This window comes from Octopus bimaculoides, chromosome 1, assembly GCF_046866305.1.
Source record: "Octopus bimaculoides isolate indiv1 chromosome 1, ASM4686630v1, whole genome shotgun sequence".
Classification (NCBI taxonomy): Eukaryota; Metazoa; Mollusca; class Cephalopoda; order Octopoda; family Octopodidae; genus Octopus; species Octopus bimaculoides.
Genome location: NC_142928.1, coordinates 116,953,693 through 116,966,192, shown reverse-complemented (window position 1 = coordinate 116,966,192; position 12,500 = coordinate 116,953,693). Strand labels below are relative to the sequence as shown.

Here is a 12,500-nt window from a genome sequence, read left to right as displayed (position 1 = left end):
AAATATCACGCATGCATCTATAATGTTGATATATATACTCTTGCTCCTTAGTCATGACGAAGGAAGGCTTTAAAACATTTAGTCATTCATATCGTCAGAGCTTCTTTCTTCTCGTTTTTTTTTGTTGTGTTTTTGCTTTTGTTTTTGTTGTTTTTTGTTTTGTTTTGTTATTTTTGTACAAGAATGAACAAACGTTTCAGAAGGTGAATTCCATTACTCTGTTTTTCTGTCGCTCTTTCTTTCTCTCGTTAGCACATCATCTAATAGGAACTATAGCACTGTTGTGACACGTAGCACAGCAGACGGCCGCATATGCCTTGTGACCGCACATTCTGTGTTTTACTACCAGGTGGCACCACTTGTATTTGTCGTAGCACGTCCGATAAACTCTGTCTTGGTACCTGTTACTCAAGTTGTGCTGAATATTGTGATCGTCTGAAAAGTAGAAAACAGATTTACTTTAAAGCAAGAATGAAGTGCAGTACTTTGTTTACATTTTTTCTTTCTCTACCCCCACCACACACAAACACACACACACACATACAAACATACGCACACATACGACAGGCTTCTTTCAGTTTCGGTTTGCAAAATCCCCTCACATGGCTTTGGTCAACCTGGGGCTATAGCAGAAGACAGCTTACCGTACCACGCAGTAGGTCTGAACTTGAAACCATGTAGTTGCGATACCAATTTACCCACACACACGCACACTCCTAAACACATACACATATATGTGCACGTGTCTACGTATGTGAATGTGAATGTGTGTGTATATGTATGTATGCATGCATGTATGATTCTTCTGTGAGTTTAAATAAGTGGTACGGTTGTGTATTGATTGAACTGTCGATGCATACACCCAAGTGTGTGCATCTATTCGCATAAGAATCTCAGATGGAGGAGTTTTGGAATATCTTACAAATCTTCACTGTACCATTAATGAATTGAATTTGGAGAATACACGTCAGTTTCTTTTGCTTTTCCTCCGTAAAACCGAGTTTCCTACGTTTTTTCTGGAAATTTGTTGATAGATAACCTAAAGCACCTATGATGATAGGTATAGATGAGAATTTGTAGTTAGGGTACAAGATTTGTATGTTCCGTATTAATTCGTCGTAAATGTTCTCTTTTTTCTGGGCTTTTGGTTGTACATTCACACCCACTGGGCGGCTGACCTTAGTAGCAGTGCATAATTTTTGTACCCTGCTCCACAGAAAAATATTACGTCTGTTATGTTCGCACTGAATTGATGTTTTTATTTGGGTGTTCCACTCGTATTCCTTATTTTTAAAGGTGTGAATATCTGCTAGTTCTGACAAGCTTTTGACGTATGCGTCAAGGCAGTCCTCCCCGCCGGTAGCATTGTAAATAATATGTATGTATGTATGTGTGTATGTGTGTATGTGTTTGTGTGTATGTGTGTGTGTATGTATATATGTAAGTATGCATGCATGTATGTATGCATGTATGGATGTGTGTGTGTGTGCGTGCGTGCGTATGTATGTATGTATGTATGCATGTATGTATGTGTGTGTATGTATGTGTGTATGTATATATGTATGTGTATATGTGCCTCTATGTGTGTATGTGTGTGTGTGTGTGTGTATGTGCGCGTGCGCAAGCGCACGTGTGTTTTTGTATTGATACACGTCTATATTCTAGGGATTTTTTGCCAAGTTCTTTTTCTTCGTATTTTCGAATGCGTTTTTTGCATTTTTTGTTTCTGCAAGAGAAAACTCTAAAAATCAATCATCAACATTTCTAGACTTGCACAGTCGTGTTCAGAATGAAGTTCTGAGTATTGCTGCCACCATTAATTGTTTACTTTTCTGTAGAATTCTTCAGAATATAGAGTGATAATATTTATCCCCACTTGAACTGGGTGTTCTGTTAGGACAAACTATACTGTAGTAGATGCCATGAGAGAAACTCTCATATAGGCTTTTGGTGCAAAATACACACTTGTTTATATCGCTATTTTGTTAAATATAAACAAGAGTGCACTTTGCATCAAAAGCCAATATGAGAGTTTCTCTCGTGGAATGTACTGCAGTATAGTTTGTTCTAACAGAACATCCACATGTAAGTGGGGATATTACCCTTCGGTATTAATACTGCTTCTGTCACTAATAAATATCTGCAGAATACAGATCTATTGTTGCAAAAGTTCTGCTAAATTTTAAATTGTATGGTGGTGAAGTGTGTTACAGCTCCAAGTACATAGGCTGCAGTGTTGTACTTGTATGATTACAGAATATTAAGAGTTATAAAGCTTCCACGTTTGTAATCGAATTTATCGATCATATTAGTTAGTACCTAGTTCTCGATTTACATGATCAAAAAAAGGTTTTTCATTTTAGTGCTTCTTGTATATTATTTGGTCTTATGGGTTTCGTGTTCTGTTTTAAGAGATTTTTGATAATGCGTTCATTTATTATATAGTTAGTATGCATTTGATTCATGTAACGCACTTATTTGTAGATTGTGTACTTTTAATAGGTTTGACGTTTGACGTATTTGCTGTATTGTTCTAGGACTTTGTCTATTGATTTCTTAATTTTCACTGAGGATGTCTAATAAGAACTAAACATATCCGGAGTTATCACCATAGATACGAAAGATGAAACACGCTCACGCTCTTCTATATCGCCAAAAGAACAAGTAGTCAATTGAAATTTTGAAAATTTCCTCCATGCCCCTTTTGATATGAATTCTCATCAATGCTAACGATTTTCTACTCATTAAAATTTCTATTTTATATGTCAACATGTAATTATCAAATTAAATGTAAGATTACTGAAACCATACCTTGACTCATATGACAGGCTTGTATCTCACAAGATTGTCTATTTCGAGGTTCTGATTTTGGATCACAAGTGGAAACATATGTCCTAGAGACAGGATCTACACATGTTACTCGTCGACGCTGAAATCCTCGCCCACATGTCGTTGAACACTGAAAATATAAATAATAATGATGACGATGATAACGACAGCACCAACAGTAATAACGATAACAATAATGGGGCAAGTGTCTATCTTCAGTTCTTTCAACCATATCCACCACACAACCTCTCTCATCATAACTACCAGAGGCGGACTGTCTACCAGTCTCTGCCAAAAGAAGGGCTTGGGGTGGTCTTCATAATTGTTTCTACCGATATCCGAACCCTTTCTACGTATGATAAGAGATGATCGACATTACTTCACAAGTCAAAAATATTTGGACACGGAACAAGTGCGTGTAGAACAGTCTCATCGTTCTTCGTGCATCTAAAGCAAAACCCGGTTGAGAGCACTTCCGTTTCTGCAGAGTTTGCCCTAAACGAACAATGTCACCCTCTATCACTGCACAGCTGAAGATTTCTGAAAATTGTACACTGTCCCTTGGCCGAAGGTCCTCATAAAAAGCTAGCTAATGCGTTCTCATCAACGCCCAAAGTTTTCTGAACTTTGTTGCTCTTCACTTCTCACCACTTCTCTTCATAGCACGCCACAATGAATCACCCATCACAGCATCCCGAGCCCTCCGTGCTAAGGATGTTGGCAGGAGATGAGCTGTCTGAGTAATGAAACACTCCCTCCAAAAAAAAGTAAAAGAATATCCACTCCAGTTTGATGAGATGACAATAGGCTCAAGGCACGACGATGTAATCATTCGACTAACAACAGCAACAACTACAACGACAGCAGTAGCAGCCATAGTAGCAGCAACAATATTTTTTTTTAAATTTTGGCACAAGGCAAACACATTTGACGAGAGTGAGTTATCTTTTATCCATTACTTTTCTCAGTCACTGGACGGCGGCCCGACCCCAATGTTTGATTAGAACCTTATTTTATCACACTCGGAACGATGAAGGATGAAGTTGACCACAAGGTCAGCTATTTTGAAGAGGTATTCTGGGTGTTAATTGATTACATCGACTTCACTACTTGATTGGTATTTAATTTTATCGACCACGAAAAATATGAAGGGGAAAAAAAAATCAACCCTGGCAGATTTGAATTCAGAACGTAAAGGGTCAACCTTGAATATCATTGGGCATTTTGACCTCTGTTCTTCAGCTCCAGTGTTATGGGCAACAGGAAGTGATGGAAGATGACAATGATCAATGGAAAAATGTTACGCATAATTTTGTTTTATACTTACAGCAGACCAAATGGACGTCTGCCACATAGGCAATTCTTTTTTATCTGGACATGGAGGTCCTTTACATTCCCTTTTTAGTTGAACATCTTCAAAAGAAACACTGGATTTGCAGAATTCTTTAGAGGCTGATATGGTTTGGTTTTTTTCTGTCTTCACACATAATATCGATCGTCGCTGATGTCCCAGTCCACACTTAGCAGAACACTGCAAGCAAAATTGTGTGTATATAGCAGCATGTATATATATATGTGCGTGTGTGTGTGTGTGTGTGTGTGTGTGTGTGAATACATACATAGATGCATACATACATACATACAAACATACATACATATATACATAATACATACATACGTACATACATACATACATACATACATACATACATGTTGTTGGCACTCCGTCGCTTACGACGTCGAGCCTTCCAGTTAATCCCATCAATGGAACAGCCTGCTCATGAAATTAACGTGCAAGTGGCTGAGCACTCCACAGACACGTGTACCCTTAACGTAGTTTTCACAGATATTCAGCGTGACACAGTGTGACAAGGCTGACCCTTTGAATTACAGGCACAACAGAAACAGGAAGTAAGAGTGAGAGAAAGTTGTGGTGCTTTAGGTGTTTTCGCTCAATAAACACTCACAACGCCCGGTCTGGGAATCGAAACCGCGATTCTATGACCGCGAGTCCGCTGCCCTAACCACTGGGCCATTGCGCCTCCACACATACATACATACATACATACATATATGTTGGGAGGTGAAGCGAGCTGAGGAGTTCAGTGTTAGTCCTTTCTTAATGTATATTCTAGGTGAGGGAATCCTAAAGTCTTAGTGTACGAGATGCATTCAAAAAGTATCCGACTTAATTTTTCCCCGTTAAATCTCGCTAACCCTTGATATGTTTTCATTCTCTTCATTCATGCAGAAATGAGAGATTCAATCCACATTCCAGGTCTTGGGATTTTTTCTCCGAACCAAATTAAAATTTTTTAATTCACTTGAAGGGAACACATTTTTTCATTATGTAATCGAATTATGCATGAATAAAACAACGCGTCTGAAACAGCCTTAGTGAATCTTTAACCCATATGTGTTCTTATTTTATGTAAACGCCATGTCTGGAACCTTCCCTATGTTGGATCTGGAACTTACATTGGATCCTGGAACGACATGCTGGTGTGCATGGGTATATATTTTCATGTACATGTATACTTATATGTATGCGTTTATTTATGTGAGCTTGTACATGTATGTATAAGTGTATTGATATGTCCGTGTATGCATGCGTATATATGGATAAATTTGTATATCATATAGATACAAATGTGCAGATCTCGACCCTTGCTTGGTGTCCTGAATATTAAAATATCAAAATCCCTCGATTCAAATGAATCGTACTAATAATATATACAAGTGCGTCCGTGCGTGCATGCATGCATGTATGTATGTAGAAAAAATGGAAGTCTTTAACGTTTCCAATCTACGCCCTTCTACAGAAAGGATAGATGAGAAGAGATAAAAGATGCAGAGAACAAAAGCGTGTCTGATCGGGAGAGGAAGAAGCTGGTTTCAGACGTGGGTGCCAAGTGAGGGAAGGGAGGCAACAGTGTTCAATGTTCTGACACGTATGTGCGTGCGAATGAAGCTAATGTGTGCGTGTGTATATTTGTGTAGGGGCGCGTGCACGCGTGTATGAGAAAGGGCGCGTATATATACCGTGTGTCTGTGTGTGTATATACGTGTGTATGGGCGTTTGTATGTGTGTGTGTGAAACTGTCTGACGTATGTGTGTTGTGTGTGATGTTAGATGTGCCATCAAGGATAGAATAAAGGTGGAATAAAGGTGACAAAAGTGGTAGACTTTAGGAAGTGTCGGTGTGTGATTATATACTTGCTGCAGTGTATGTGAGGATGGATATGGAAATGTGGATATTGATGTGTGTGTAGAGTGAGAATAAGGAGTGTGTGTGTTTGTTTGCTTATGTGCATGGATGGATGGTAGTGTGCGTGTGTGTGCGTGTGCAAGGAAAAGGAAGGAGTATGCACACATAATTTAATGGATACAGGAGTTATAAGTGAACTATTCCAAGTTTCATGTTCGAATAGTACAATCACGCTGGATTGTGTGCTGTTTATGATAATCCTATCATTAAGCAAACAATAGCCTATATATACAAATGTGTGTGTGTATGTGTGTGTGTGTGTGTGTGTGTGTGTGCGTGTGCGTGCGTGTGTGTGTGCGTGTATGTCCGTGCGTGTGTAGGTTTGTTGGTATAAACAGGAAAATAGAACTCAAAATATGAGTATATATATTTAAATTATCTATCTACTCCTCTCTCTCTCTCTCTCTCTCTCTCTCTCTCTCTCTATATATATATATATATATATATATATATATATATATATATATATATATACACACGCAAACATATATAATGACATAAACTATATTCATATTAACAAATGAGAGTTTGAAAAATGACGAGAGCACAAGGGGAATAACTTATGGTAAGAATGTTTCTTTAAAATGCACAGATAACATTTATGAAAAAGATATCGTATTCTAGGTTTCTGTAGATTCCGCTCTCTCATTCAAGTATTTGGCAGTGCCTCTTTACGAAGAACTTCAAAGAATAACTGCAGTAATCAAGCAACGGGAAAATTTTATTTTAGGCATTGAAATTACATACATAAATTCTCACTTAAATTATTGTTTGAAGCGCAGAGCTGAACGAAACTACTAGGCACATAAAAATTATCAGAGCTGAAGATGGACCATTAGATTTTAAATGTTACAAATCACATTTTGTAAATAGATACGCTTGGAAAGGCTTATAGCAAAATTCCTCTCAGGTTTCTGGAAGGTACGGAAATGTTGCTAAAATCGAATGAGTAAGCAATTTTCGATCAGGGTATGAAGCACTGGAAAGCAATTACCATCAAGCGAGTGAATTGATAGAAACAGTTACAAGAGGAGAAAAGACTTATTTTTGTTGTCGGATAGGTTTTGCGAATTAAAAGAGTCAATGCTAACTGCAAAAGTTTTGCAACATAAATAACATCCTATAGTCACTATTCAATCGAAGTACTACACATTACAAGTGATAATGTTTAATAAAACTATTAACTTGTCAGATCTTTCTAGCCATACATTTCAGATCTGTTGAACTATAAACTCAAACTAATTTTCAATTATAAACAGCGGTTCTAAATTTCTTACTAGGATGCTATATCTGTGTGTTCAACTTTGGTTAATTTTTTCCAATTATTAAAGCTTCATAGCAAATCTAGATTTTTGTGGTTTGTATAAAAGACGATAATGTAGTCAACTAATGGTTTTTCTACCCAATATTGTTTCGGGATCTATACTGCAACATGCTGCAATAGCTTCTTATGATTGTGTTATCAGTTCACGAGAAAGTGTCACATTTGTGTGCCTGGAAGCTCACAACTTTCATGTTTACTTTACAATTTGCACATTTAAATGGATAGCCAAGGTTAAATCTATAAAATATACCGTTTATGTTGAATGTACTTATAATTCTGGTATTTTTTTTTTTGTAATACACTAGCTGTCGTAAAACTACAAATAGAATATTGAACTTTAATTACAGCTAGATACACAGAAAGAGTGTTTAGTCCAGCATACATTTATGTAACAGTAAATACTCACAAATGAATAAAGTCACATAAGTTTTGATTTCCAAACTACAATAAACTCGCAAAATAGCCAAATTAGATAGAATTGAGATAAATTAGATATACTTATGTGAGGAACTCATTGAAATTCTAAAAAGAAACTGTCAAGAATAGATAAAATATTTACTAAAACTTTGCTAAACTTACATCAGACCATGCTGTTAGTTTCCATGAGTACCTTCCGGGACAGTGTTTCTCTAGGGTACATCTCTCGATTGATTCAGGCTTCGGTAAATGTCGACATTGATCGCTTTGTAATCTTTTGGTGTGTTTCACATTAACGATGCGGCATTCAACATGTCTTCTTCGTTGTCCTTCACCACATGTTCTGGAACACTTTAGAAAATGCAAGATTCGTCAAATAGTTGAATTATCATGATCAATAACAAAGAAGTAGCAATTCGGTTCATTAACAATAACAATAAATATAAATATCGGTGGATATGGCAACAGAGCGCCGGCCTACATAGTTTCGTTTCTATGAATCTTCATTTTCCTTTTCATAGTGTCAGGATTGTTACAATAAGTAGTCATAGTATACCCAACTGGTTTACATTGACCTATCTCGCTTCCACGAAGACGTTTATTTTGTAACAAATATTATTTTGTTGCATAAAACTTGCTGACATCTTGGATACTGCTAAAGATCAAGTCATCGTTCAATGAAGGCAAATTACTGGATTAGCTTCCCTAAGGCTTTCTGTCTCTAAGCAAGCAAACAAACACGAACAGAAACATACACAGACACATACTTATACACAACAACAAGCAATACACAAAAATAGTACCTACACACACACACACACACAATATATATATATATATATATATATATATATACATATATATATATATATATATATATATATATATATATATATATATATATACACACACACACACATACATATGTATGTATATACAGTGCAACATCTCAGTATATTAGAAACATAAAATATTAAAATATTACAAAAAATGGAAAGAACATATCAAACTCCAGACATTGAGATCAGAGAGTTACACGTGTTACATGCTCAGTCAATTTAATTTATTGTAGCATGAGTTGTGTGAGTAGAACGATAAAAGGGAAATATATAGGTATGGTCTCTATTCCCACCTATCTCTCCCTCCTTCTCGGTCTCTCTCCCTTTCTCTGACAATGAGTTATAGATGTCTATATCAATCTAGCCGTTTGTGTGTTCATGTCTGTCTGTCTATCTATCTATCTGTATGTATGTATGTATGTATATACACATATACATACATATATATATATATATATATATATATATATATATATATATATATATATATATATATATATATATGTGTGTGTGTGTGTGTGTGTGAGTGTGTGTGTGTGTGTGTGTGTGTGTGTGTGTGTGTGTGTGTGTGTATATATATATATATATATATATACATATAAAGAAGCATTGTAGATAGGATTAGAAATCATCTCTGGTTTGGGCCTGCTTGACAGAACCCAGCATTATGCTCCAAAAACTCCCAATGCCCTCTTGCAGAGCCATAAGTCTAATATTTTGTCAAATCCGTCGATAGGTTGATCTGCCCGACCAAATGTGATTTGGGTAGAATCAGTAAATATATTATTGATAGTATTATTCCCATCGTGAGGGATAAGGTTCAACTTCCCTTATGGAAATTTACTGGGGATGTTATCCTATGGTTTGACTCCCTTAAGGATAAACCTAATTTAGATTTTATACAATTCGATATCTCAAATTATTATAATTCTATATCTCCTATATTGCTGAATAAAGCCTTGATTTTCGTCCGCAAATTTGCGGATATACCTAGTTCAGATATTGATGTAATTTTAGCGGCAAGTGAGACCCTCACCTCCTACAACGAGCAGGATTGGCAGAGAGTTGATTCCACCAATTTCTTCGATATAACCATGGGATCATCTGATTCTGCACAGGTGACTGACCTAGTAGGCCTATGCCTCCTTTCGCAGATTAAGGATAGTTTTCCTCTCCTCACCGGGGGACTGTTTAGGGATGATGCACTTCTAGCTGTACGTAGCCAGTCTAAAACTGCATTGAATAGATTGAGGAAATCCCTGAGAGGTTTCTTAAAGGATTTGTTTAATCTTACCATTATATTTGATATTAACTCCAGAGTAGTGAATTTTCTGGACGTTACATTATGTTTGGATACGGGTTTATACTATCCATTTCGTAAGCCAAACAGATCCATCTCATATATCAATGTATCGTCCAGTCACCCAAAGTCCACTATAGATAGCATCGTTACCGTTATTTCGATCAGAATCTCTAATTTATCAGCAAATGAAGAGATTCTCAATCAACATGTGCCTGTGTACAGTAACGCTCTAAAATTAAGCGGATTCAAAACTAAAATCTCATATATACCTAACACGAGATTTAAAAACAAGATGGCTGGTCTACCACCTGACCATGTCACGGTCGATCGGGAAAAATGCAATGCGTTACCTGATCACAACCAAAATAAGCCATTGGTTAGAAACGTATTTAAAGATGTTAGAAATAGGTATAGGAAACGAAATAGTGCTAGTGAGGAGATTAGTAAAACCAAGAGCTCACATTCTAGAATAAGAGAAGTAATATTTTCGCCAACCCGCTTTTCTCTGAGAGTGAGAAATTTGCCCAAGCTGTTTTTTTAGGATTCTGGAGAACTTCCCCAAGAGTCATAAATACTATAGCATTTGCAATAAGTCTTCTATCAAGTTCTCTTACTCAGTAATGCCAAATTTGGCCTCCATTATCGCATCTATAAATAGAAGCAAGTTAAATGGGCAAGGGCACTGGAGATGTTCTTCTGAGGGAAACCTCGGTTCTGGGCAGGTAAGTTATGATACGCCTAAGGTTGGTGATGCCAACATCTTGCTCCCACCTGTTATATCGAACCCCAGTAATGAGAGATGTGAAGGAGTGAATATGAGAAACCTGACAAGTACTGTTATCAGTAGAAATAAGGTTAGGGATGGCCCTGGGAAATCATGTAATTGTAGAAACCTTGGATTAAGTCCCCATGACGGGTTCTGTCTAATATATAAATGTAATATATAAATGCGTTGTTAAGGATGAGGATAATTTAAATAAATTTTATATGGGTAATACAGTAAATTTTAAGGCTAGATATAGGGCCCACATGAACTCATTCTCAAACGAAAAATACTGTAGCTCTACCATACTCGCATCTTATTTACACGATCTAAAGAGGAATAATAAGAGTTATTCTCTAGAATGGTACGCTATTTCGAGAGCCCCTTACTTAAGAGTAAATATAAATAAGTGTAAGTCGTATGTAAAGGAATCCCTTGCAATCCTTAAGTCTTTTGGGCCAAAAACATAAAATAGATTTACTGAGGTAATCCCTTTTTGCAACCATAGGTTTTCGTCCACCTTTTTCAAGTACATAGAAATAAAAATAAATGTAATAAAATTGTTTAGCGTTACGGATATTTGAAACCGGCGAAGTTAAATTTCTGATAACTACAGCCACTCGAGTGTTTAGCAATAATTTTTTTTTTTTTTAGAAAATTTGGACTGGTCCGCTGATAGTTTTTCTTTTAAATTATATAAGATTTTCATTAAAAGTATAAGCTTTTCATAAAAGTTTTGATCTGTGCTTGTTTCATGCTTATTCTGACGAGGTAGGGGGCGGGCGGTCATCACTCTGATGCACTTTAGTGTAAATGTACTGCGGTAGTGAGCTCCCGAAATGGCCATAGATATATGTCAATGTTGAATTTGACCGGTGATATCTGTTTATTATGAACTTTGAACGTACTTGTGTGGTGGGAGTAAAAGACTTTTTTCAAGATATATGTGAATTTGACCTGTGGAAGTCTACTTACTGAACTTTGGACGTACTTGTGTGAGCGAAGTAAAAAAACTTTTTCAAATATTAAAAAAACATTTTTTAATAATTTTTTAAGAATATTTTAATTGTCTGATAATTTTTTTTTAGTCGGTGGACACTTATTTTATTTTATTTTTATCTTTATTTTATATTTGTCCATTAGGCCTTTTGATAGTTTTGAAATTTTTAGTCGTTATATTTAACTTTTGATAAGCCGTTCTATTTGTATTTTATTAGAATATATATATTTTTACATTCTGTGATTTTATGTATAAGTATTATTTTTTATGTGCTTGTAGACCATGGTGTTTTTTTTTTTATATATGATTAGATGCTTGAGGGGTGGTGTTGTATGTAAAGTCATCGACCCAAACTTACTGTTTGTTCTATAACCAATGCTTCTTTATCTTCATCTCATTTATATTTGAGCATTTCTTTTGCAGTCCTATAAACCCTTTTGTTTTATATGATAAGAGACAAATATTATTTCTTGTTGTATGTATATATATATATATATATATATATATATATATATATATATATATATATAGATAGATAGAGTTAAACGCAGGTGTTATTCAAATTCTTTTACTTCCGACATATGTTTCGAAGACAACATTGATATTATTCCAGAAGGAATAAAATGGTGTAAAACAATGCAATCTTCTCATCAGGAAAGAAAGAAACCAAATACATCAATAAGACATTTTAACAGAATATGATAACTGCGTATATGATGAAGGGAACCCTATCAAGTTTTTTTTTAACCGTTAGTA

The 12,500-nt window shown here is 35.8% G+C and overlaps 1 protein-coding gene across 1 annotated transcript in view; it reads right to left on the bottom strand.

Annotated features, from left to right (window-relative positions):
* Nucleotides 1-38: 38 nt before the first annotated feature.
* The window catches only part of LOC106876867 (A disintegrin and metalloproteinase with thrombospondin motifs 16), a 347,122-nt gene continuing 334,660 nt past the window's right edge, over nt 39-12,500 (bottom strand). Inside the window, exons 21-24 of the mRNA XM_014925608.3 lie at nt 8,002-8,190; nt 4,157-4,360; nt 2,812-2,959; nt 39-435 (exon numbers count right to left, since the gene is read on the bottom strand). Of these exons, the coding sequence (XP_014781094.1) occupies nt 257-435; nt 2,812-2,959; nt 4,157-4,360; nt 8,002-8,190 (720 nt within the window). The 3' untranslated portion in view covers nt 39-256. The remainder of the gene's footprint in view (nt 436-2,811; nt 2,960-4,156; nt 4,361-8,001; nt 8,191-12,500) is intronic.